Source organism: Heptranchias perlo, chromosome 28 (genome assembly GCF_035084215.1).
Source record: "Heptranchias perlo isolate sHepPer1 chromosome 28, sHepPer1.hap1, whole genome shotgun sequence".
In the NCBI taxonomy this organism is placed as follows: domain Eukaryota; kingdom Metazoa; phylum Chordata; class Chondrichthyes; order Hexanchiformes; family Hexanchidae; genus Heptranchias; species Heptranchias perlo.
The window spans coordinates 17,057,070-17,085,047 of record NC_090352.1 but is presented as its reverse complement, the minus strand read 5'-3'; the positions used below and the strand labels follow the sequence as shown (position 1 = coordinate 17,085,047).

The following is a 27,978-nucleotide window of genomic DNA, read 5'->3' as shown; positions in this document are numbered from 1 at the left end:
ACTGGAAATGTTCCCCCTATAGAAATAGCCTTCACCAAGTAATCTTCAGCCTGGTCACAAAATTGTAACATAATTTCCCAGCTTTCTGAAAGAGTGATTTCATATTAATTATTGATAAGCAGATTTGTACTTATACAGCATTTCATTTCACGCTGTACAGGTTGAGGGTAGGATGGAGCAAGGCCATAGAGTGACTTGAAGATGCGGATTTTAAATTTAATGCTCTGGGGGACAGGAAGCCAGTCGACTACAAGATTCTGTCTAAGGTCATCGCCAACAGGCTCAAGTCTGCTCTGGAGCGGGTGATCCACCCAGATCAGACCAGTACTGTACACGGCAGGAAGATGTCTGATAGCCTTGCATTGCTCAGAGATACGATCGCCTACGTGCAGGACAGAGGGGTAAACACCTGCCTCATCAGCCTTGACCAGGAGATGGCCTTCAACAGAGTATCCCACAAGTACATGACGGACGTGCTCTCGAAAATGGGATTGGGGGGGGGGGGGAATCTGCGGTTGGATCCAACTGCTCTATGCCACAGAGAGTTTACCAATAATAATGCAACAACAGGTAAGGTCAAAGCAGGAAAAAAATGGTAAAAAGTCAAAATTAAAGGCTCTTTATCTGAATGCACAGAGCATTCATAACAAGGTAGATGAATTAATTGCACAGAGATAAATGGGTTTGACCTAATAGCCATTACAGAGACGTGGTTGCAAAATGACCAAGATTGGGAACTAAATATTCCAGGGTACATGACATTTAGAAAAGAGAGGCAGAATGGAAAAGGAGGAGTGTAACTCTAATAATAAAGGATGACATAAGGACAGTGGTGAGAAAGGATCTTGGCTTGGAGGATCAAGAAGTAGAATCAGTATGGGTGGAAATAAGAAATAACAAGGGGCAGAAAACACTGGTGGGAGTAGTTTATAGGTCCCCTAATAGTAGCTACACCATTGGACAGAGTATTAATCATGAAATAATAGGAGCTTGTGTCAAAGGTAATGCAGTAATCATGGGGGACTTTAATCTGCATATAGAACTGGCAAATCAAATTGGCAAAGGTTGTTTGGAAGACGAGTTCATGGAATGTATTCAAATGCAAACGGAATTCAATGTAGACAAATGTGAGGTCATCCACTTTGGATCAAAAATGGATAGAACAGGGTACTTTCTAAATGTTAAAAAGTTAAAAACAGTGGATGTCCAAAGGGACTCAGGGGTTCAGGTACATAGATCATTGAAGTGTCATGAACAGGTGCAGAAAATTATCAATAACGCTAATGGAATGCTGGCCTTTATATCTAGAGGACTAGAGTACAAGGGAGCAGAAGTTATGCTGCAACTATACAAAACCCTGGTTAGACCGCACCTGGAGTACTGTGAGCAGTTCTTGGCACCGCACCTTCAGAAGGTCATATTGGCCTTGGAGGGAATGCAGCGTAGGTTTACTAGAATGATACCCAGACTTCAAGGGTTAAGTTACGAGGAGAGATTACACAAATTGGGGTTGTATTCTCTGGAGTTTAGAAGGTTAAGGGGTGATCTGATTGAAGTTTATAAGATATTAAGGGGAACAGATAGGGTGGATAGAGAGAAACTATTTCCGCTGGTTGGGAATTCTAGGAGTAGAGGGCACAGTCTAAAAATTAGGGCCAGACCTTTCAGGAGTGAGATTAGAAAACATTTCTACACACAAAGGGTGGTAGAAGTTTTGAACTTTCTTCCGCAAATGGCAATTGATACTAGCTCAATTGCTAAATTTAAATCTGAGATCGATAGCTTTTTGTCAACCAAAGGTATTAAGGGATATGGGCCAAAGGCAGGTATATGGAGTTAGATCACAGATCAGCCATGATCTTATCAAATGGCGGAGCAGGCACGAGGGACTGAATGGCCTACTCTTGTTCCTATGTATTCGAGACTGCTTCCTAAAGCAATATGTCATGGAATCAACCAGGGAACAGGCGATTTTAGATCTTGTATTGTGTAAAAGAACCTCTGGAGAAGAGCAATCATGATATGATAGAATTTCACACTGAGTTTGAAAGTAATGTACTTAAGTCAGAAACTAGAGTCTTAAACTTAAATAAAGCCAATTACATAGGTATGAGGGGCGAGTTGTCAAAGGTAGATTAGGAAATGAAATTAAAGGGTTTGACAGTTGAAAAGCAATGGCAAAAATTTAAAGAAATATTTCAATATTCTCAACAAATATATATTCCATTGAGAAATAAAAACTCCACGGGAACAGTGATCCACCCCTGGCTAACTAAAAAATTAAAGAGAGTATTAAATTGAAAGAAGAGGCCTATAATGTTGCCAAGGAGAGTAATAAGCCTGGGGATTGGGAGAGTTTTAGAAACCAACAAAGGATGACCAAAAAATTGATAAAAAGGAAGAAAATAGAATATGAAAGTAAACTAGCAAGAAATATAAAAACGGACGGAGTGTAAAAGCTTCTACAACTATGTAGCAAGCAAAAGTAAACGTTGGTCTCTTAGTGGCTGAAACAGGAGAAATTATAATGGGGACTCAGGAAATGGCAGATGCATTAAACAAATATTTTGTACCTGTCTTCACAGTAGAAGACACAAAAAGCATACCAAAAATAGTGGGGAACCAAGGGGTAAATGAGAGTGAGGAATTTAAAACAATTAATATTACTAGAGAAGAAGTACTAGTCAAACTAATGGGACTAAAAGCCGACAAATCCCCTGGACCTGATGGCCTACATCCTAGGGTTCTAAAAGAGGTGGATGCATTGGTTATGATCTTCCAAAATAATCCAGAAGGTAGCAAATGTTACCCCACTATTCAAGAAGGCAGGGAGAGAGAAAACAGGGAACTACAGGCCAGTTAACCTGACATCGGTCATCAGGAAAATGCTGGAATCCATTATTAAGGAAGTGATACAGGGCACTTAGAAAATCGTAATATGATTAGGCAGAGTCAACATGGATTTATGAAAGGGAAATCATGTTTGACAGTTTTTTGAGGATGTAACTAGCAGGGTAGATAAAGGAGAACCAGTGGATGTAGTATATTTGGATTTTCAAAAGGTGCCACATAAAAGATTGTTACACAAGGTAACAGCTCATGGGGTTGGGGTGGGGGGGTAATATATTAACATGGATAGAGGATTGGTTAAAGGACAGAAAACAGAGAGTAGGGATAAACGGGTCATTTTCAGATTGGCAGGCTGTAACTAGTGGGGTGCCACAAGGGTCGGTGCTTGGGCCTCAGCTCTTTACAATCAACATTAATGACTTAGATGAAGGGACTAAGTGTAATGTATCCAAGTTTGCTGACGATACAAAGCTAGGTGGGAAAGTAGGCTGTGAGGAGGACACAAAGAGTCTGCAAAGGGATATAGGCAGGTTAAATGAGTAGGGAAGAAGGTGGCAGATGGGGTATAATGTGGGGAAATGTAAGGTTATTCACTTTTGGTAGAAGACAAAAAAACAGAATATTTTCTAAATGGTGAGAAACTATTAAATGTTGGTGTTCAGAGAGACTTGGGTGTCCTCGTACAAGAAACATAAAAAGTTAGTATGCAGGTACAGTAAGCAATTAGGAAGGCAAATGGCATGTTGGCCCAAGGGGTTTGGAGTACAAGAGTAAGGAAGTCTTACTACAGTTGTACAGGGCTTTGGTTATATCTCACCTGGAGTACTGTGTACAGTTTTGGTCTCCTTTTCTAAGGAAGGATATACTTGCCTTAGAGGCGGTGCAATGAAGGTTCACTAGATTAATTCCTGGGATGAGAGGGGTGTCCTATGAAGAGAGGGTGAGTAGAATGGGCCTATACTCTCTGGAGTTCAAAAGAAAGAGAGGTGATCTCATTGAAACATATAAGATTATGAGGGGGCTTGACAGGGTCGATGCTGAGAGATTGTTTCCCCTGGCTAGAGAGTCTAGAACTAGGGGCATAATCGCAGGATATGGGGTCGGCCATTCAAGACTGAGATGAGGAGGAATTTCTTCATGCAGAGGGTTGCAAATCTTTGGAATTCTCTATCCCAGAGGGCTGTGGATGCTGAGTTATTGAATATATTCAAGGCTGAGACGGATAGATTTTTGGACTCTAGGGGAATCAAGGGATATGGGGATCTGGCAGGAGTGTGGAGATGAGGTCGAAGATCAGCCGTGATCTGATTGAATGGCGCAGCAGGCCCGAGGGTCGTTATGGCCTACTCCTGCTCCTATTTCTTATGTTAATAGATTAATGGGACTTACTGTGACACAGGATATAAGCGGCTGCATTTTGGACGTGTTGGAATTTATGGTGGTGATGGATTGTTAGTGAGGAAAGCTTTCAAATAATCGAGCATAAATAAAGGTTTCAGTAGTGATGGGGCTACGGTAGGAGCAGAGGTGGAAATAAGTGGCCTTATTGATGGAGAGAATGTGGGGTTTGAAGTACAACTCAGGGTTGAACAGGATGCCAAGATAACCCGCAATCTCAATGAAAGTGAATGAGGCCAGGGAGGGCGATGGAGTCAGTGTCAAGGAGCAGATTTTCTGTAAGCACCCAAAACATGGCTTCAACCATCCCGATCTTAACTGAAAGAGACTGTAACGCATCCAAGGCAATGGCTGTGGGGTCAAGAGAAGTGGTGGAGTGGTAGAGTGGGTATCATCAACATACAGATAGAAGCTCACCCTCCCTGCAGATGAAGGGGCAAAATATAGATGATGGAAAGAAGGACACCACGGGTAGGTCTTTGGGGAACTCTGAGGTGCCAGTACAGGACAGGGATGAGAAGCCATTACTAGAAATACATTAGCTGTATTCCATTAGGTATGAGTAGAACCATGCAAGATGCTGGATAATGAAGGGGAGGCAGTGATGGACAACAGCGCCAAATGAACAAGAAAAATAAAGTGGATTAGCGCACAACTGTCAATGTCATAGAAGATTTAATTTATGATTTCGGCCAGTGTGGTCTTAATGCTGTGGCATGGACGGAAGATACGCTGAAGGGATTCAAGCAAAGCAATTTCTGGAGGGATGGGCTCTGTCATGGAAGGTGACAGCACACTCCAGGGCCTTAAAGAGGAAAATGAGGTAAGATGCAACCATAGCTGGAGAGGATGGATGGGCATTTTGAGCAAGTGGGTGATGACAGTAGTTTTGAAAGGGTGAGAGATGGTGCCTGTGGAAAGGGAACTGTGGCACTAATCATCTGGGTTTCTTCTCCTACTTCTCTGGCATCTTTTCCTTTGAGCACCTCACCCTGTTCTATCCCTCATTCAAAATCCTTCCTGTTTACTTCCCTCCCAAGCCCTATATTGACTTCCTCACTGAGATACCTTCTACGAGTGGTAGCTCGATGATCAGGGGTAGATGCGAAGGGGACCTAGGGAGCTGGAGGTGGGTCTGATAGAATAAATGGGTTAGGAGAGTGCAAGGTGGGTGGGGGGGGGGGGGGGTGGAATTGGAAAGTGATCAGGATTGGAATGTTTGGAAGCTGGGCAGAGATCTCTAGAATGGAGAATCTCAGGAAAAATTTCATGAACTCCTCACAGTTGGGTGTGAAGGCAAGGATGGAGGAGGCAGAAGGGGATTTGAGGACAATTATTTCCGGTGAAGAGGAACCCCAAGGTTCTTCTTGCCGGAATAATTTTAGGATAATAGATGGTTTTGGTAGGAGTAGAGTGAGATTCATTAGCTTTCTATGGTCGAGATCTGGCGATTGATGAGGAAGCCCGTTGAGCACAAGGTATGCTCAAGTTTAGGAGAGTGAAGATGAGGGGAACGTTGAGAAGCAACAAGAGTTGGAGACAGTAATTGTTTTGTTGGGAACAAGAGTGTCGCAGGTGTAGGAGAAGGAATAATTTAATAGGTTGACAGCAACACAGGTGTCGTAGTAGGTGGAGGGCCAAAGGACAGGGAGTTGGGAGTTACAGAGAGAAATTGTGAAGGAGCTAGTGAGAAGTTTTTTCCATGGGTTTGGGATTGGGCAGGGCAGGGGTATGTAAGTGATAAGGGATAGCTTTATCAGCGATCAGAAATTCAGGGAGTGTCCACAAGAGATGTCAAGGTCACAACCATGGCTATGGGTTTAGGTTGGGGAATTTATGTGAAGGTGGAGATTTAACAAGGCTAAAATGGCCAAAAAGTTGGAGGAGAGAAGGGTGGGAGAAGATGAGGCATAAATTGAAGTTACCAAGGATAAAGAATCGCTTGGTGTTAAGGCAAAGGGAGAAGAGAAAGAAGTATATCCCAGTAAAGAAGTCAACACGAAGCCTGAGAGATCAGTAAGCAGCAAGGGTTTTGAGAAGAGGTGGGAGTGAGGGAACAAGATGAGGTGCTCAAAGAAGAAAGTGCTTCAGGAGTGGAGGATGAGGCCAAGGTATGATTTGATGATTAGGGCCACACTACAGCCACTGCAATTTGGGTGGGACAAATAATGGTAAGTATAATCAGGTGGGAAGCTGCAGTGAGGGGAAAAGAATCGCCACTTGTCAACCATGTCTGCTAATGCTAGAATGCTGATACAGACAGATGGCAAAGGCCTTATTTGCAAGAGTCAACATTTTTGGAGGAAATGCAGAATGAGGTCATAAGTGGGATAGGGAGGAGGTTAGAAAGATTAATCGCTGAGAAACGGGAATGGCTGTGAGCAGAGGATGAGGCAGTTGGGGTTGCTGCTCAAAGAGAGGCATTTCCAGGTGCCATGGGATGTGTGGTAGAAGTCTTCAAAGGAGGCACAGAGGTCAACTGTAGGCTCATCCAGGAGGGATTCAAGCCTAGGATAGTAGCAGAAGAGAAGTTAGGCTGAGGAATAGTGACAAATGAGAGGGGCAGTCAAGGAAGATGCTGTATAAATGGAGAACAACAGGGGACATAGCTGGATGGGAAATAGAGGAGAGAGCAGGGCCCAGAATAACTGGAAAAAGGATGGGGAGATAAGGGACTCAGGTTGGAGTGGCAGCCAAAGTGTGCAAGCGAGATAATACTGCAAAAATAAATTTTTCTGGTCTTTTAAGTTTATCTATGTTCTATTTTAGGCATTAAGTGCATTTTACTAAGTGATTTCTGCCAGGTTAACAATTACCATTTTACTGAAATATTTTGCACAAGAATAATGCGAGATGTCCACTGGGTGTTCCTGACATCTTTGATATGCAGAAACCACCACCCTATCAGTCACACTATTCAGGCTGAGAAAATGACGGAGTACAGCATCGTTAGGTTTTAGAAAATTGGGGGCAGTGTTTTTGCTCCAAATAAAACTAGTCTGCAAATTTGACACATATAATTCAAAAGTTCCATGTTCTTCCAATTCATAATTCAAAAGCTACTGCATTACAATTTTGTCAATGCCACGCGAGAAGTTATGCACATACTTTGAAAACTGGGTTGCAAAAGTTTATTATTTTTTTGTATTAGTAGAATTTTTTGAAAACTTTTATGCAATACAAAAAAAGTTTTAAATGGACAAGTACAAGAATAATGATTAAATGACAATATTTAATTTCTAATCACCAGATCAAAATGTTTCCTTTGAGAGTATTTGAAGGAACTATGGGAAATATTAATAAATGTAACAGAACAAAGTGAATACAAGTAATAATATAAAATGATTTAAAACTCAACAGCACTTTCATTAGAAACGTCTTCAGAACACAGTAAATTATTTAGATAAATGTACTCAGTAAAGTAAAATGGAGACATAAATACAGGAGACTAAATATGATGAATCTGAGAAATAATTACTTTCCTTTCCAATATACCTGTGTTAGACTGTTTCTCATTATTTTATGCTAGATTTATGAAAAGAGCATTAAACAACTTCAACACATTGCTTTTTTATTATTTGACTAAGGACCATTTATTGCAGGAGGTATGCTTGAAGTTACTTAAGTCCAAATTCATTTACCATGTGAGTCATTTGCCATTAATTTGTAAAATTGCCACCTTCCAATTTCCCTTAAGCACTGTTATCATACTCAGTATAAACTATTATGAAGAGTGCAGATCACTACAATAAACTACATCACTACTGTTGATTCTAATTTATTAATTTATAGCCCACCTGAATGCTAAGCTGATACTGGCAAAACAACACAAGATTTGTCACAGTCATAAACACGTATTCAATCTCAAGAACAGCTGGAAATAAACCCATATATCATTACTACACTGAATCATTCACATCTTGATATGCAGAGCAGCTGCATTTTAAAGCAAGACAATCAAATAAACAAAGAAATCGCAAACCTATCAGACCCAGAAACAGTGATTTTGGAGAAAAAAATCAATCAAACCTGTGAGTAATAATTACAACCAAATCAAAAGCAAATGGGTTATGGAATGCAAGGGAAAATAAATCATTTTAGAACACTGACTTATTCACCAGTGCACAAAAACCAAAACAAGTAATTCTTGAATGTTGATAACACTTCTCAAAGGTTGCAGTACACATTAACTGTTAAAGATGCAGTTAAGAGTTGAGCAATGAGCACAATATCTACCTCTGATCTTTCTTCTAAGGAAGAAACCTCCACACACACTGCTGGAGTGAACCAGGATCAGATCATGTTCCTGAGGGTGGGAAAAAAAGTTGCGAGAGATAACCTCTCTTTTAAGCAGTTTGTGATATCACATTACTGTCATCAGATTTGTACCTCATATGACCAATTCCCACTCTCATACTCCAAATTCCACCTTTGAGACTTCAGTTCACTTTTGCAAGATGAAAAATCGAAGACAGTGGCTTGCAAGGACCGAGGGTAAGGTTGGGAAGGTGTGTCAAGAATACTCCCTTAGAAAAAAGATGAAAATGGTAATGGAGCTAGGCAATTGCGTTCTTCTTCAGTGTGCAAAGTCCACATGTTGGAGACTCGCCAAGGAGTGTTGGACTAGAAGGGGGACTCTTATAGGCAGGAAAGGAGTCCAATCTCAAAGACAAACCATCTAAAAGAGGTAGCATCCCTGGCATGGTCCAGACTGTAGTGTTCTCACTTCCATATAATGTTCTCACTCCCATATAAGGAAGAGAGGTGACTATCTCATGATGTAATCATGATGTTACCTTGGGCCCAAAGGATCACACTATCATTAACTGAGACAAAACAGTATTGTCTGTCACCAAAGCTGGAGTTTCACTCACCGTTGTAGCCAAAACCAAAGCTATTAGAAGAGCAGTTTACCAGTTGAGGAAAGGGAAGACATTAGCCTGGTTAGAACAAAACTTAGGACACAATTAGGGATTAGGTGGGGACAATTTAGATGTAACTAGCTCATGCCTTGCATAAAGAAACTAAGGGTGTTTCCTTGATAAACTTGAGGCAGATGAGTCATGTGCACGTGTAGCAAGCTCAGTGTTACAATTCGGGCTTTCTCCCAATAGTTACACAATAAGGCATGCAGTGAATAGGTTAGCGTACAGCCGGGTTAACAATTACCATTTTACTGTAATATTTTGCACAAGAATAAAGCAAGATGTCCAATGGGTGTTCTTGATATCTTTGATAGGCAGAAACCACCACCCTGTCAGTCACACTGTTCAGGCTAAAAAGCCTCGTTGAAAAATATTTCTGACATGAAACCTTGAGATCTATTTTCCAATCTATATATTGAACAGGGCTATTGAACAGGATTGTTTACAGGATTGTGGCTTCATATTAAACCGTGTTGCCTGCTCAATCTTCCTCCACTGCAATCATTTATATTGAGTATAATCTAGTGAGATTACACATAGCAAGTAAATATTAATAGAACAGACTGTTGACTGTATTTTGGCACATAACATTTGTATATCTAACTGATGGCAAGATCTGAACTATTTTCTGGCTTACTATAATCCATCCATCAGGCAGATGCCAACTAGTTATGAAAACAATTGAAGCTCTTAGTCAGTTAGATTTATCAGCAGATATTAGCATACAGAGCACCATCAATTGTTTGTACTGGTTTGAGATAACAGACCAGGAGCTGTGAAGGTTTAAATTTTGTGTGGATATATAGACTTTTTGGAGAAAGTGGCAGTGAAAATGAGGTGGTCAAAAAAGTCTGAAGAACACTACAACATGCCAATAAAAACAATGCTTCTAAATGCATTAATGTATAAAAACTGACTACCGGGCCCTTTGGCTTAGTATTCAACTCCCTTGAAAAATCAATTTCAAGTTCCTTTTGCAAAAAAGGTCAAAGATATTTTTCCAGTTCTCCAGTATTTAAATAGCAAGATGACACACTGATATATTCAGAAGTTGCAATACAAACTTGTAAAATTGAATCAATAATCTCTATACCTTGTCTGCCAAGGCCTTCAGGGACTCAAGAAACCGTGGCCAAAAATCCTTGAAGAGAGGACGATCAATTTTCTTCAGGCTATCCTTAGTACTTGCATCCACACTGACATAAAGCTGAGTAACTGGATCAAGTTTTCTGAATAAAGAAAAATAAAATTTGAGCAAATTATTTCATTCATAGCTTTTTCTTCAAACAGAGGAGAGTTTTTTGCTTGTCGGAGGCTAATCATCACAGTCCCAGGGCATCACTGGAGTTCCTCAAGGAAGCACTCTCCGTCCAATCATTTCAGCTGCTTCATCAATGATCCTCTCTCTGTTATAAAGTCAGGAGTGGGACTGTTCACTGATGATTCCAGTGTTCATTCACAACTCCTCCAATAATGAAGCAGTTCATGTCCGCTGTAGCAGGACCTGGACAACATCTAGGCTTGGGCTAACAAGAGGTAGGTAACATTCATGCCATGCAAGTGCCAAGCAATGACCATCTTGAACAAGAAACTTAACTGAACCATCCATATCAACACCATGGCTACAAGAGTGTCTCTTCTTCCTCTCCACTCAGGAACGGTAGGCTAGTACTTCCCATTCTATTTAGAGCAGGAAACCAACCAGAGAGGTACACCTACCTGCCACTCACTTAACCCCAGCCTTTACCATTAAATTCGCAGCTGTCTCTAAAGTTGGTTGACTGTCCAAGATTATTTCACATAGGGTCCTTAGAGAAGACTGATTCTGAACTAGATTCGAATCTAAGCCTCAGAGACCATGGGGGTAATTTTAACCCCCAGGAACAGGTGGGTTGGGGACGGGTGGGCAGTAAAAATAGTAGAATTTGGAGCGGGACCATTTCCCAGCTCCAACGCGGCCACTTCTGGGTTTAACCCAGGCAGGTTTGCATGTGTGTGTACCACAGACACCAGGAAGTCTCGCCCCCACTTAAAGCTAGCGGGCTGATACTTAAAGGGGCAATGTACCTCGTTGAAATAGTTGACGTACTTAATATTTTGTGTATTACAAAAATTAAATGAATTTAACCTTACCTGTTCGGGTTTCCCATCGCTTCCGATTCATGTCAGGTGAAAGCAGGCGGGAAGGGCCGGATCCATGAGGTGAACGCTTTTATTGCGCTGCTTGTGGGCCCGGAGGAGCAGGAGTGTTTCATCCAGGCTCAACAAGCTCATCCTGCTGACAGGACCCCCGCAATCAGCCGATGCCCCCTCCGATGCTGTCCCTCCCCCCACCCCAATCTCCAATGCTGGCTGACCTCTCACACCCCCTCCCCCCACAATTTTTTGCAGTACCGATGATGTCTCTCTCCCTCCCGCCCCCATCACTGATTTGTAGCTCCTTTCACTGCCCACAGGCAGCCAGCCTGTCAATCTGGCTGCCTGGCGCGTGGGAAACCTGGAAGTTCAAATACTCACCTTCAATTGAGTTGTGATCAGAGATTGCGACGCATTCAATTCGCGTCCGGTTCCCCACACTAATATCTGCGGTCATGTGGGGTATCCGGCTCAGAGTAAAAATCATGCCCCATATGATTGGATTCTAACCAATTCTACATATTAAGACCAATAAAAAATGTATTTTTTTAACCTCGAAAGAGCAAAGATCAGAATAGTATCTGAACAGATTTTATTCAATGCCTGTAATAAACATTAAAGAGAGATACTTTTGGTCTAAATCCAAAGTTTCCTTCTATTACGCTATTCCTCATTGATTTTCACTTTAAATTAGCATTTTATGCTATCAGTGTGACTATATTGGGTGCGATGAAAATTTGCCTCCTGATTTCTGTACCCAAATTGGCAGTGTCTCAGCGGGTACGCAAAGCAGAAAACTCGTAAATCTACTAGCTACCTTTTACATTTGTGCTTATATTGTTTACATTTCTGTAAATTAACAGTTCTGCACAATTGTATTAACATTAAAAACAAAAACCAGGTGGTCGGCAATACTATAAAATTAGGTGTAAAAATATAATCACCTTAATTTCTAATATCCAGTTGAAATCAAAAATCAAAATGTCTTACACTTCTTATACACAGTAAAACAAGAGGTAAATTGGGTCTACATTTTAATTTTCTTAGTAACTGCTAACATTTTTTTCCTGAAGGAGGTGTTAGGTTGTTTAAATATGCTAATCTAATTAACTGAAAACAAAATAAATGCTCGATAAATAAACTTGCATTGCAAGAGATCTTTTCTCCTCTTCACTGTACAATTTTCTAAAAAGTTAAAACCCAGTAACTAACAATCCCTTTCCTACAAAGTTCCGTAATTAAAAAATAAAAATAGTTCTTTTTCAAGTTCATTTTCTTGGATGTATCAGAACTTCATCTATTAAAGGCTGCCAATTTAATAGATCATCCTCACCTGATTTCTTCAGGGAATTGAGCATTTGTTACTAGGAAACTGGAAATTTTTTGATGGTGCAGAAGTTTTAGAAGTTGGTTGATTTTTGGGTACATGATGGGCTCTCCTACTAATGACAATGCACAGTGTTTCACCACCATGCCCTCCGCAAAGCGTTCAGCCTTTACTCCGGGTACACCTGCAAAAACAACAGATATTTGTAAGACTTTAATTTAACACATTTGTGGTAGGTTTGAACTTTTGGATCGGAATTATTTTGCCTAAGATAACTTTCTTGACATTAAAAACAAACTAATTTCTTTGACCTCCTGCTTGTATTAGTAAAAAAGTAGTACTAGAGAAATTAATGGGACTGAAAGTCAATAAATCCCAAGGACCTGATGATCTACATCCCAGGGTTTTGAAAGAGGTGGCTATAGTGATAGTGGATGCTTTACTTGTCATCTTCCAAAATTCTATAGATTCTGGAATGGTTCCTGCAGATTGGAGGGTAGCAAATGTAACCCCATTATTTAAGAAAGGAGGGAAGAGAGAAAACAGGGAACTACAGACCTGTTAGCCTGACTTCAGTAGTAGGGAAAATGCTAGAATCTATTATAAAGGATGTGATAACAGGACACTTAGAAAATAATAATAGGATTTGGCAGAGTCAACATGGATTTATGAAAGGGAAATCATGTTTGACAAACCTATTGGAGTGCTTTGAGGATGTAACTAGTAGAATAGATAAGGGGGAACCAGTGGATGTGGTGTATTTGGATTTTCAGAAGGCTTTCGATAAGATCCCACACAGGAGGTTGGTGAACAAAGTTGGAGCACATGGAATTGAGGGTAATATACTGGCATGGATTGAGAATTGGTTAACAGACAGAAAACAGAGAATAGGAATAAACAAGTCTTTTTCAGGTTGGCGGACTGTGACTAGTGGAGTACCGCAGTGATCGGTGCTTGGGCCCCAGCTATTCACAATCTATATCAAGGAGTTGGATGAGGAGACCAAATGTAATATTTCCAAGTTTGCTGATGACGCAAAACTAGGTGGGAATGTGAGTTGTGAGGAGAATGCAAAAAGGCTTCAAGGGGATACAGACACGCTAAATGAGTGGGCAAGAACATGGCAGATGGAATATAATGCGGAAAAATGTGAAGTTATCCACTTTGGTAGGAAAAACAGAAATGCAGAGTATTTTTTAAATGGTGAGAGATTGGGAAATGTTGATGTTCAAAGGGACCTGGGTGTCCTTGTACATGAGTCACTGAAAGCTAACATGCTGGTGCAGCAAGCAATTAGGAAGGCAAATGGTATGTTGGCCTTTATTACAAAAGGATTTGAGTACAGGAGTAAAGATGTCTTACTGCAATTATATAGGGCCTTGGTGAGATCGCATCTGGAGTATTGTGTATGATTTTGGTCTCCATACCTAAGAAAGGATATACTTACCATAGAGGGAGTGCAACAAAGGTTCACCAGACTGATTCCTGGGATGGCGGGATTGTCGTATGAGGAGAGATTGAGTAGACTAGGCCTGTATTCTCTAGAGTTTAGAAGAATGAGAGGTGATCTCATTGAAATATACAAAATTCTTACAGGGCTCGACAGGGTTGATGCAGGGAGGATGTTTCCCCTGGCTGGGGAGTCTAGAACCAGGGGTCACAGTCTCAGGATAAGGGGTCGGCCATTTAGGACTGAGATTAGGAGAAATTTCTTTACTCAGCAGGTGGTGAATCTTTGGAATTCTCTACCCCAGAGGGCTGTGGAGGTTCAGTCATTGAGTACATCCAAAACAGAGATCGATAGATTTCTATATATTAAAGGCATCAAGGGATATGGGGATATGGCATTGAGGTAGATGATCAGCCGTGATCTTGTTGAATGGTGGAGCAGGCTCGAGGGGCCGGATGGCCTACTCCTGCTCCTATTTCTGATGTTCATCACTACAAATTCCAGTTGTAAAAATATAATCACCTTAATTTTTAATAACCAGCTGAAATCAAAAAGTCTTACGCTTGTTATACACAGTAAAACAAGAAGTAAACTAGGTCTACATTTTAATTTTCTTTGTAACTGCTAATATTTATCAAGGGTTGTAATATAGCTATGTTCAAAAAGAGGTTAATTCATTCCCTTATGTGATTCCAGTATTCATATAAAATGGCCGTTCACCGTTTATAGAAATTGATGACACCAACAAAGATTCTTTTCCTTGATCAAACAGCATTGTACCTTGGATAAAAGTTATCAAAACAGTTTGCGAGTGAAGACATTGTTTAGATGTCACTGTGATTCTGTTATCAGCATAGAATTACGTAGAATGTACAGCACAGAAACAGGCCATTCGGCCCAACAAGTCCATGCTGGAGTTTATGCTCCACATGAGCCTCTTTACTTCCTACTTCATCTAACCCTTTCAGCATATCCTTCTATTCCTTTCTTCCTGATGTGTTTATCTAGCTTCCCCTTAAATGCATCCATGCTGGTCGCCTCAACTACTCCTTGTGGTAGAGAGCTCCACATTCTAAACACTATCTGGGTAAGGAAGTTTTTCCTGAATTCGCTATCGGATTTATTAGTGACTATCTTATATTTAAGGCTCCTAGTTCTGGTCTCTCCCGCAAATGGAAACATCTTCTCCACGTCTACTCTATCAAACCCTTTCATAATCATAAAGACCTCTATCAGGTCACCCCCTCAGTCTTCTCTTTTCTGGAGAAATGAGCCTACTCAATCTTTCCTGAGAGGTATAACCTCTCACTTCTGGTATCATCCTAGTAAATCTTTTTTGCACCTTCTCTGGTACGTTTATATCCTTTCTATAATATGGAGACCAGAACTGTTCACAGTACTCCAAGTGTGATCTAAACAAGGTTCTATACAAGGTTAACATAACTTCTCTGTTTTCAATTTTATCCCTTTAGAAATGAACCCCAGTGCTTGGTTTCCTTTTTCTATGGCCTGATTAATCTGCGTCGCTACTTTTAGTGATTTGTTTAACTGTACCTCCAGATCCCTCTGCTCCTCTACCCCATTTAGACTCTTATTATCCAAGCAGTATGTGACCCCCTTGTTCTTCCTACATGGAAAAGCATAGTATGCTATCTTACCAAAGCTCCCACCGATTGGCAGTTACAACTTTCAAAGAAATGTTGGTGTGCTTGAGTGGCACCTTGGCATGGGGTATATGTAACTAAATTACCTTTAATTGGTTAAGCCACTTGAAAGTGGGCTACTTTATATGTCAGATTGAGGTATTTAAAATGAGATTGTGTTATAATTAAGCTCTGATGATGAAAGGTTATGTAAGGATAAAGGTGGTGGCAAAGAACACTGCCTTCAAAGTTAAATCTTGCTTTCTTCTACCTTTTCTGACTAGGCCTGATCTGTCCTTTTTTTCCTTCCTGAATACAGAAAGGTCTAGAGTGCAAAGTGTTATAAGCATAAGATTTATGCACTGAGAAAAGCATCGCATAGCAGTTAAAATGAAAGACCGAAGAAAAAAGTCAACAATGACCCACCATTTTTTAGTCTTTGAAATTCCTATGATACAAAATATGGTTTTAAATAACATTTTAAAAATTAAAATTACATATTGCATGGATGATTTATGAACTGAATTGTCTTTTGTGCCTTTTAATGCCTTCATTGAAGCTCATTACTTAAAGGCCTCAGACTTTACCAAAAACCTGGTCTAGGGCTTGATATTATTGCCCAGAGCGGTGATGTTTTTAGCTGAATTTAGAACGTGCAGTCCGAGATGTGCATTGCATCCAATTCCCTAGGATGCATCAGTACCATTTAGTAGCTGAAATGCAGCAAGATATTCTTTAGCTTCTACCATTTTTGGATTTTTCAAAAGCTGGAGAACAAATTTCAGTAAAGATTATATTTAGTGTGTATTTTATAAACTGAGTAGCTCTGTGATTTTTTAACATGAAGATGCATGTATATGAGGAAGGAAGGGTGAGGGAAGAGAAGGAGAGGGCGAGGGTGGGGTAAAAGAGAGAGATAGTGGGGAGGAGAGAGAGGGAGGGAAAGGGAAGGTGGAGAGGGATAGGTAGAGAACAAAAGCAAACCCAACACCAATCTCTGGGATACCCCTCTGCTAGCCTGAGCATTACACATTTACCACAACCCTTTGCTCCTGCCTTAAGATACAGATCAGCCATGATCTAACTGAATGGCAGAACAGGCTCAAGGAGCTGAATGGTTTACTCCTGGTCCTATGCCCCTAACCGTCAATCTATCCACACCAACATTTTCCCTTTTATATTATGAGCGCTAATTTACTCAACCAATTTCTCAAGTGGCACTTTATTACATGATTTCTAGAAGTCCAAAGAAACTGGATCTACTATATCCCACCTGTAAATACTTTCTATTGTTCTCTCAATAGCCAGGTTAGTCAAACATGATCCACCCTTCACATATCCTTATTGATCACATTTATTTTTTCTCTAATTTTGGTCCCTGGAAATTTTTCTACTGTTAACCAGAAGATAGTTGTCTGGTTTATCCCTGTTCCCGTTTTTAAACAGAGATGTATCCTTTGCTACCAGCTCTGCTATTTCCTCACTAACCTCCTTTTGAATTCTGGAGTGTATATCTTCTGGTCCTGACAACAATTTTTAGTTTACTTGGCATCTTAAGAACTGTTTTTTTATTAATGCATATATTTATTGATTGCCCTTTTGCTTCCTCATGCACAAGCCTTTGAATATTTGTTTAAACTGTAAATATTGAAGCAAAGTATTAATTAAGCAACTCTGTAATTTCTTTATCTACCATAATAATCTTTCCACACTGACACTACAAAGAGGCCACAAGGTTAGTCAGCACTGGGGAGTGGGTAAAGGATCTGGCACTAACATGAAGGGGGCCACAGGATCAGGCAGTATTAGAGAGGGGTCCACAGCGTTTCATACTATGGCAGAGTAGGCTACAAGGTCTAGCATTACTATGAAGGGGTCACTGGATCTGGCAACATTGAGGAGCAAAGCATAGGCCCTCGACAGGGCCCTTGACCATGTCCGTCCCATTTCCCCCACATCTGCCTTCACCCCTTCCCCTCCCTCCCATAACTAAGATGGCGTCCCCCTTGACATCACCTTCCACCCCACCAGCGTCTACATTCAACGTATCATCCTCCGCTATTTCCGCCACCACCAAACACATCTTCCCCTCTCCTCCCCTTTCAGCATTCCACAGGGACCATTCCCCCCCCCCCCCAACACCCTGGTCCATTCTTCTATTGTTGATCTGGATTCTTTTCCCTCAGTCTGGTTCAGCAAACACTGACTCGAACACACCTTCAGAATTAAACACATCTTTATTTTCCGCGGGGCTTTACTCTCGTGCACCCCAGTGACTCCTACCGGAGTCCGTCGAATCCAGTAGAGAAAGGCAAAGTTACATTCAATGTGTTGCATTCTTATACATTTACAGCTAGAACATTAGCATAACAGCAGATTATCAGGAGCCAATCATAAGTGGTACATGTACACATTCTGGTAGTCATGCCCTGGTTCAAAACACTTAAAGGTCAAGGTAATCATTAACCTGTTCCAGCTGCACAATGTCCAGTAAACAATTCAACCAGACAATCATCTCCAAACCACAGAATGTTCCAGTTGCACAATGTCTTATCAAGTCACCTGCACTGTTAGGACATAACAGGATACTTTATAATGAATGCTATTGTTCGACCCTCAGCATGTTGCAATACAGTGGTCGTGAACTATTTAGCAAGGGGTAAGGTCAGCATTCTTTTAGGGTCCCTAAGCCTAAGGATTCTCACTATCAGCCCCAACATCCGCTCTCCTTCCCACGGCACCTTCCCGTGCAAGCGCAGGAGATGCAACCCCTGCCCTTTCATCTCCTCCCTTCCCACTGTCCAGGGCCCCAAACACTCCTTCCTAGCGAAACAGCGATTTACTTATATTTCTTTCAATTTAGTACACTGTACTCGCTGCTCACGATGCGGTCTCCCCTACATCGGGGAGACCAAATGCAGATTGGGTGATCGCTTTGCTGAACATCTCCGTTCAGTCAGCAAGCATATCTCTGTGCTTCCGGTCACTTGTCATTTTAATTTTCCGTCCCAATCCCACCCTGATCTCTCTGTCCTTTTACACTGTTCCAATGAAGCCCAACGAAAGCTCGAGGAACAGCACCTCATCTTTCAATTAGGCACTTTACAACCTTCCGGACTCAAAATCGATTTCAATAACTTCAGATCATAACCACTGCTCCCATTGTTTTTTTGTGGACAGCAGGTGCTGGTAATGGTTCTGCTGTTGCCATTTACCTCGACCCATCTTTTGTTTCTTAACTTGTCCCATTACCACCCTTCTTGCCTTACATCATTTTCCCTTTTGCCATTTAATCACTCTTGTCCTCCACCCTATCACAGACCTTCACTTTTGTTATTTCCTCTCCTCCCCTCTCCCTGGCTCTGTACTTGCTTAAATACAGTTAAATCTTTAACCTCTCCCAGTTCTGACGAAGGGTTATCGACCTGAAACATTGGGCTCGATTTTCGCACCCGCGATCGGGTGTGTTCGTGGCGGGGAGGTTGCGAAAATCCGCCCACTTCCGGGTTCCCCAGTGACGCGCTCACATGCGCACGCAGCCCCTGCATGTGGGACTCCCACTGGCAATTAAAGCCAGCGGGGTGGCACTTAAAGTACTTAAACAGGTACTTCAGGTCGTTTACAGACCTGATACTTTAGGAGGGCTGGGATTTTGAAATGAACTGAGACTGTTTCCCGTACTGGGGGAAATACTCCCAGTTCAAATGGACGTGTTGCAGCCATCAGCCTGTGGCAGCTGCAAAGGTCCATTTGACAGGGGGGGGGAGGGGGAAGAGGAGACCCTCACTCATTGCAGGAGGCCACTCTGTCACTTTGGACAAAGTTTGGCCTCCACCACCCTCCTCCTAACAATAAAATTCACAAACTTCCACCCCGGTGTCCAGACACATGTACCTACCTTGCTGACCCCTTCAAATGTACATCTTCTGGATGGGGGCCAACGTGGCTGCAGTCATGACCTCCTCGGAGGACGAACAGCGTCATCAGCCTCGCTGTCCACCTCTGACATGTGGAGCCCCACAACACAGTGCTGTGACACATCCACCTGCACAGCAGGAGGGAGGGCAACCGCACAGAGAGATGCGTCGCAGAAGGCACTACCCTCGCCACAGGGTCTACAGACCGAGGCTCAGCTTCCTGGACCTCTCTGAGCAGCAGTGCATACTGAGGCTGAGTCACTCGACATGTAGTCGTGGACATATGCAGCCTCCTTCATGCCGAGCTGCTCCCGGCTGGCCCGAGCACCATCTTCTTACCTGTTGCTGTCAAAGTCACCACTGCCCTCAACAACTTCTCCTCCGCATCCTTACAGGGTGCCACCGGGGACATTGCCAACATCTCTCAGTCGTCTTCACAAAAGAGCCCTGCAAATACACCTACACCCACTCTGCAGTGACAAAATGGGTGGCATCAGTTGTGGGTCTTCATAGTGATCCTCAGGAAAGGGCATTATTGCACAAACCAGACAAGATTCGCAAAGACGTGGCAGTAGTGGTGACAATAAAATATGTTATGTGAGTTGATCAGAAATTAAATATAGGTAAACACCATGACAAACCCTCAAACACCCTTGTGCATCCCCTTCATGCTCACGACACGTTTGCCTTACACTTCCTACTGCACATGTCATGCATGCCCTATGGCTGCAGCACAGGTAGTGGCAGGTTGGGTGAGGCTGACCGTGAAAGAGATGCATGAGAAGGTGAGTATGAGATAGAGCCATGAGACTGTATGAGGATTGGGTTGAGTGGTAGTGGTGGGATGAGTACCGGCGAGGTGAGTAAGTGCAGGTACGATGAGGATGAGCTTTGAGTGGGTGTGAGGGGTGACATGATAAAGTAGCATTGGCAGTGCAGAAGGAGGTGTGGGGTGGGGGTGGTGATGTGGCAGACGGAGGGAAGGGGAATGAGTAAGTGTACTCACTTCGGCTGACCTACTTAGGTCATTGAAGCGCCTCCTGCACTGTATGCAGGTGCACGATATGTTGGTGGTGCTGGTGACCTCCTCTGCCACCTCGAGCCAGGCCTTCTTGGTGGCAGAGACAGGCTGCTTCCTCCTGCCCGCCGGAGGGAAGATCTCTGTCCTCCCCCTCCTCCTCACCCCATCCAATGATACCTGCAGTGAGGCATCATTAAACCTGGGAGCAGTCTTCCCCCTGGGCTGCTCCATGCTGTAATTTTTCCTAACTTCTGCAGCATCAGTCAGTGGAGGACTGCCCCTTTAAATAGGGCGCCTCCAGCTGACAGACCTTGCTGCGCAGTCAGCCCGCCGTGCAGCTTACCAGCGGGAAACCCGGAAACACAGGTAAGTGGCTCCAATTAGCCTGCGATTCTGTGCGAAGCACACTGATTTCACCGGGCGCGTTACCCACGCGCCCAGTCGACCCCCCGCTGCCCTGCTAATATCGAGCCCGTTAACTGTTTCTTTCGCCACAGTTGCTGCCTGACTTGCTGAGTATTTCCAGCATTTTCTGTTTTTATTTCAGATTTCCAGCATCTGCAGTATTTTGCTTCTGAGCAGGGCATAGGGTTTGACAGCACGGTAGGAGGAGAGTTGTGATGTTTGCCAGGAATGAGGAGAGAAAGCTAGTTCGTGGGGGGTAGGAGAGGGGAGAGTATTCAATGGTCAATACTGCTATGTCGGCAGTAGAAGTCACCGCTGTAGGGGTAGCGAAAGCAGGCTCTTGGGAGCAGAACTGGCTGAGGCAGCAGACAGGATTAAAAAGCATCTATGGTTGCATGGAAAACAGACAACGTATAGGCAGTATAAAGAGACAGTGGCTGTGAGCAGCATAAAAAGCAGCCACAGACAGATATTGAGCCTTAAGCTACAGACCCAGCAGAATGCCTCTCCAAGAAAATGTTTTCCAGGGATTGACAACACTGTACAACTAACTCCATGGGGTAGGAATAAGAATTTTGTTCAGAAGTGTTCTCTTTTTTTAAAATTGGTTCCTTACGTTATTATGTGTAAAATTTCTCTGTGGAAATTCAACATGGAGGTTCAAACTAACTTAACAATTTTTTTTTGGAGTGATTTGATTGGTTCAACTTCCAATTTGTTTTAATGATAGATTTTCCTGGCTGCTCATCCTTAACTCTTTGCTTGTACGCATACTTAGTGCCTCCTCATTGGTAGATTTACAACCACTTTGTCTGCTTTTCAGTTGTTCATTACTCAACTACTTCATTCTCATTTATTGCTGTTTTATAAAAATATCAAATTGGATAATAAAGTGTGACACCCAATGTACAATTGTACATATTGTAAAATGTATATGGATAGAACTTATTTTCTATCAAACATTGCAATCAGATTAAACAACCTGTTTATTGAATTTCATGAATACCTCTGTAAATATTATCAGGTTTCAGATTACTGCATACTTATTAATGCACATTCTTGTCAAGGACAATCATATTTAACACTTAATACCTAAAAAGAGGGCCTTATCAATAAATCCATCCAACTTGTCTCAGCTACAATATATTTAGAGTACTACTTTATTTTATTTGCAGTCCCCATCGTAGCTACAGAATGCACCACACTTTGCGTGAAGAAGTTCCATGTCAACACTGAATTTATTACCTGGCACAGCCTTATATCATTTGTAATGAATGCATTACTGTACTCTGCATTTCTTAAATGGTACAGGGTGAGACAAGGTTGTCTTTAAAGGACAAAGTAGCTTCCTGCTTTACTTTCACACAACTCCCTTCCACTTGATTTGAAAACACACAAAAAGTAACAGCCATGTGTGCTGATAGACACAAAACTAAATGCAGAATGCCATTCGGTACAAAATTATAGTCACGTATTAATGATAACAGTGGCTGATCGATTTCCGATCAGGACATTTTATCCTGTACTCTGTATTTCCCTTATTTGGACTTCATGATTTCCATCCAATGAAACTCTACTGGGTTTGCACCACGGCAAACAAGATTACGCACCAAAGTGCGTAAATCTTGTTCGCCTAAATCTCCAGTATTGAATGTAACACTAGCAGTGCTTCAATATTTGTAACTGGTTCTCTCCTAAGTTGAATAGTGACGCCCGACTTATTCAATGCTTTCCTCAATATAAAACACCCACGTTATCTACATATATTGCAAAAAAAAAACTGAGTGAGCTATTCTCTTGTATTAATCTAACTGGCCAAGTGAGCAAATGTGTCCTCTTCTAGCAATTTGGCAGTTCTTGATAACCATGTGACTGTCAGTATTATCAATCATGTGGTTACAGCAATCAAATCCCATGCTCCCACTCTGAAGCCAGCCTCTCTGTGGGACTCCCCAGATGGCTCTGGACTCTACCCAAACTCTCCTTATACCTAGCCCCACCAGACCTACTGCTTTCCTGGTCGCCATTCTAGGTCTTTCTCAGTCTTCGTGCTGAATTTTCTGCTGTTCCTATTCCTGTTTTCAAGGAAGCATCAGGTGTCTCTTGCCCAGGCATAGCTTGGACCCTTGGGATGGCAGCTGCCAAACAGCAGCTCAAGACCCAGCCTCAGAAGTACTAGAAGGTACCAGAAATGGCTGTCAAATTCAAAGCAAAGACCAGGCAGATTTTTCAGGGTCAGCTAACTTGCATAATTTCAGGAGGCCTGCTATGCTTCAGTCTGCATTTGTCTTTCAGGAAAACACTGTGCACAGTGCCAGGGGTTGGTGTGGCAAATCTTCAAGGATTGACCCCTTTGAAGAGGAAGCAACCTGTTGCAGAGGGCACTGGAGATGATGAAGTTGGCATTACAGAAAAACAATCTGCACTTATTACAGCAAAATTCTGTGCCAAGTGTATATTACAACAGTCTCTCTCTTGCTTATCTTGACTGAAGCTTCATTGTGGCCAGCAGATGCATGAATTGGGTAGGGTTCAATTCCCATAGGTTTGTAAAAGTGAAATCTGACTTTCTGAATTTTTCTTTTAGTGTTGTTATGATGCAGTCTCTTTTAGCTAGAAAGAAGAATAAGCAATTTGCACACAATAACATGGACATTTCTGCTGCTCAGTGCACAACCACATGAATTATCTTGCTATAGGGATAAACGTCAGTTATTCCGTCCCTTAGGTGCAACACTCTCCTGTTACGAAGCATCCTGCCACCTTAGACCACTGGTAAGGATCATCACAAGTGCATCTATCAAATTTAACATTCAAGCAACAGTAGAACTAATTCAGTGATTGCAATGCTCGGGAGGACAGCAAGGTCCTAAATGTTCAATAATTTCCATTAATATCCTGCTGACTCAAACAACATCATGACCTTGAGAATTGGCTAGATTATTTCATCAACTGCTCAAACTGGAACCCAACTAGGAACTTCCACTACAATTTTAAATACTAGTTATTGAAGTTTTAGGTCTACTAACAGCAAAAAAGTAACTTCATCTCGTGAAAGTTCTTCAAACTTTCACTGAATGAGGAAGAACTGCATTAACAAAGTTGCTCTAATTAAAATTTTCCCTCAAGCTTTAACAATCAATAATATAGAATGACCTGGGAGATCAGTGAGGAAATATTTCTGGTCTCCAAGTTGTTTCTTCCTTCCTTCATATCCTTTTAATACAGGTATCATTTTATTTACCAGTTGTTGTGGGGGGAGGGGGATGGAGAATACTGGAGAGTTCTGGATTAGAAGAGTAAATTAGAAGACTATAAAGGGTGATGCCCAGACTGAGAGGTAAACAGTGCACTTTGTAAAGTCAAGATGCAGGGTAAGAATAGTGGGGTCTTAGAACAGCAGGTAGTGAGAAGGGAGTTGAGATTGTGCCAGGAAGAATAATCAAAATATGAATTCAGGACAGGTGAAGTACTCAATGAATTACTCTGTTCAATGTAATCAATTCTGCTTCACCACTGAGTATTTGGAGATCAACTAAAGTAAAACCTGACTGCTGAAACTAGTTATTCAGAGCACCCAATTATTTATTGATGTTCACTCATGCTATAAAATGTTTGATGACAGTCAAGAAGTTCAACTGTTGATTTCAATAAATAATTGAACTTTTATCAATATATACTTCAGCAACTTAATGTGGAATTGGTAATCTCACAACACCTCCCCTCAATGGTCAGTTGATTAATAGTCAGAATTTATTTGCAATTATTTATATATCTAGGAAAAATCAGTTTATGCAGTTTATATAGTGAGGGAGGGAGGGAAGGAAGGACGGACGGACCGATGGACTTGCATTCATATAGCATATTTCACATCCTCACGACGTCCCAAAGTGCTTCACAGCCAATTAAGTTCCTTTGAAATGTAGTCACTGTTGTAATGTAGGCAAACATGGCACCAATTTGTGCACAGCAAGGCCCCACAAACAGCAATGAGGTAAATGACCAATCTGTTTTTGGTGGTGTTGCTTTAGAGGTAAGATCCAAAACAGCCAAGCCTTCTGCCAGTGGCATTTAGTTAGAACACAGCTGGAAGCATATACTCCAGTGCATGCATCACAGCATCAAAGAAAGAAAAACTCAGCAATAAAACATTAAAAGGAGAGTACAGATTTAAACTTAGAAGATCGGGTGAAAAGACAGTTTAGATTTAACTACAAAAGTGACAATTGGAATTCAATGTCAGTATGTGTACAGTGGCACATTTTGCTTTAAAGAAAAAGTAATAATTATACTGGGGGTTAGCTGGGTGATGTGAAAGAGCAGAGGGACCGGGTTGGTTGGGGCTGGGTGGGAGGTTAAAATAATAACTATTTGGAGCAGGACCACATCCAGCTCCAACACACCCACTTCTGGGTTTAACCCAGGCAGGTTTGTATGCATGTGCACAGCAAACACCAGGAAGTCCCGCCCCTACTTAAAGCCGGCGGGCTGATATTTAAAGGGACAATGTACCTGATTCAAATACTTGAGGTACTTAATATTTTGTGTATTGGAAAACTTAAATGAATTTAACTGTTTGGGTTTCCCATCGCTTCCGATTCACTTCACATGAATGCAGGCGGGAAGGGCCAGATCCAGGAGGTGAGTGCCTTTATTGCACTGCCTCTGGGCCCGGAGGAGCAGGAGTGCTTCATCCAGGCCGAACAAGCTCACCTGGCCGACAGGACCCCCATGATCGGCCAACCCCCACCTCACCCTCCCGATGGCAGACCACCCCTCCAATGCTGGACCCCTAATCTCTGATGCTGGCTGGACCCCCCCCAATGTCGTCCTCCTCCCCCCACCTCCCCACTTCGATTTTTTGAAGTATCGCTGATCTCTCTCTCCCTTCCGTCCCCCCCTCTGATTTGCAGCTCCTTTCAATGCCGACAGGCAGCCAGCCGGTCAATCTGGCTGCCTGGCGCATGGGAAACCCAGAAGCTCAAGTACTCACCTTCAATTGAGTTGCGTTCGCAGATTGCAACGCACTCAATTCGCTTCCGCGGTCCCCACACGAATATCTGCGGATGCGACGGGGCACCCGGCTCAGAGTGAAAATCATGCCCATTAATCCAGGACAAAATTAATTGGAACTTGGAAAAATATGGGTTAATAAATGAAAGCCAGCACAGATTTGTTAAAGGCAAATCGTGTTTGACTAACTTGATTGAGTTCTTTGATGAAGTAACGGAGAAGGTTGATGAGGGTAGTGCGGTTAATGTTGTGTATAACTTTCAAAAGGCGTTTGATAAAGTACTACATAATAGCCTTGTTAGCAAAATTGACGCTCATAGGATTAAAGAGGTAGTTGCAGCAAGGGTACCAAATTGGCTAAGGGACAGAAAGCAGAGAGTAGTGGTGAATGGTTGTTTTTAAGATTGGAAGGAAGTATACAGTGGTATCCTCCAGGGGTCGGTGTTGGGACCACTGCTCTTTTTGATATATATTAATGACCTGGACTTGGATATACAGGGCACAATTTCAAAGTTTGCAGATGACACAAAACTCGGAAATGTAGTAAGCAGTGGGGAGGATAGTATCAGTCTTCAGGAGGACATAGACAGACTGATGAAATGGGCAGACACATGGCAGATGAAATTTAATGCAGAGAAGTGTGACGTGATTCATTTTGATAGGAAGAATGAGGAGAGGCAATATAAACTAAACGGTACAAATTTAAAGGTGATGCAGAAACAGAGAGACCTGAGGTGTATGTACACAAGACTTTGAAGTTGGCAGGACAAGTTGAGAAGGCTGTTAAAAAGGCATACGGGATCCTTGGCTTTATAAATAGAGGCACTAAGTACCAAAGCAAGGAAGCTATTCTAAACCTTCATATTACACTGTTTAGGCTCCAGCTTGGAGTATTGTGTCTAATTCTGGGCACCACACTTTAGGAAGGATGTCAGGGCCTTGGAGAGGGTGCAGAGGAGATTTAATAGAATGGTACCAGCGATGAAAGACTTCAGTTACATGGAGAGACTAGATAATCTGGGGTTGTTCTCCTTAGAGCAGAGAATTAGATAAATACTTGAAGTGGAAACATTTACAGGGCTATGGGGAAAGATCAGGGTAATGGGACTAATTTAATAGCTCTTTCAAAGAGCTGGCACAGGTATGATGGGCTCAATGGCCTCCTTCTGTGCTGTATCATTCTATGATTCTACGAAGACCACAGTACTGTGTGCAATTTTGGGCTCACAACCTCCACCACCTAGAAGGACAAGGGCAGCAGGTGCGGTGGGAATACCATGACCTCCAAGTCACGCACCATCCCGACTTGGACATATATTGGCATACCTTCATTGCCGCTGAGTCAAAGACTTGGAACTTCCTACCTAACAGCATTATAGGAGCATCTTCACCACATAGACTACAGGATTTCAAGAAAGAGGCTCATCATCACCTTCTCAGGGCAACAATTACCAGCCTTGCCAGTGACATCACACATCCCGAGAATGAATAAAGAAAAAAATGCACCATAGGACGGATGTTGAGGCAATTGAAAGTGTATAGTTCAAGGTTCACTAGGATCATGCCTGGTATGAGGAAATACAAATACAAAGAAAGGCTGGACAAACTGGGGCTATTTTTGTTAGAACAGACGAGATTAAGAGGTGATCTGAAAGAGGTGTTTAAAATTAGGAAGGGATGGGATAGTGCAGATTGTTTCCACTGAATGAGGGGTCACAGATATGAAATTAAATACAAGAGATTTAGAACAAACGGCAGAAGAAACTTTTTTTAATATACAGAGGGCTGTACGGCTGTGGAATGCATTACGAGATTTCGTGACTGAAATATAGACCATGTTACACTTAGGGCGGAAAGGTGGTCGAAGGAAAGGGGAATAAGGGCATATGGAAA

The 27,978-nt window shown here is 42.1% G+C and overlaps 1 protein-coding gene across 2 annotated transcripts in view; it reads right to left on the bottom strand.

Annotated features, from left to right (window-relative positions):
- The window catches only part of tyw1 (tRNA-yW synthesizing protein 1 homolog (S. cerevisiae)), a 160,863-nt gene that overhangs the window by 65,505 nt on the left and 67,380 nt on the right, over positions 1-27,978 (bottom strand). For both annotated transcript variants that reach the window (XM_068008146.1, XM_068008147.1), the window contains exons 12-13: positions 12,643-12,820; positions 10,267-10,402 (exon numbers count right to left, since the gene is read on the bottom strand). In XM_068008146.1, the coding sequence (XP_067864247.1) occupies positions 10,267-10,402; positions 12,643-12,820 (314 nt within the window). The remainder of the gene's footprint in view (positions 1-10,266; positions 10,403-12,642; positions 12,821-27,978) is intronic.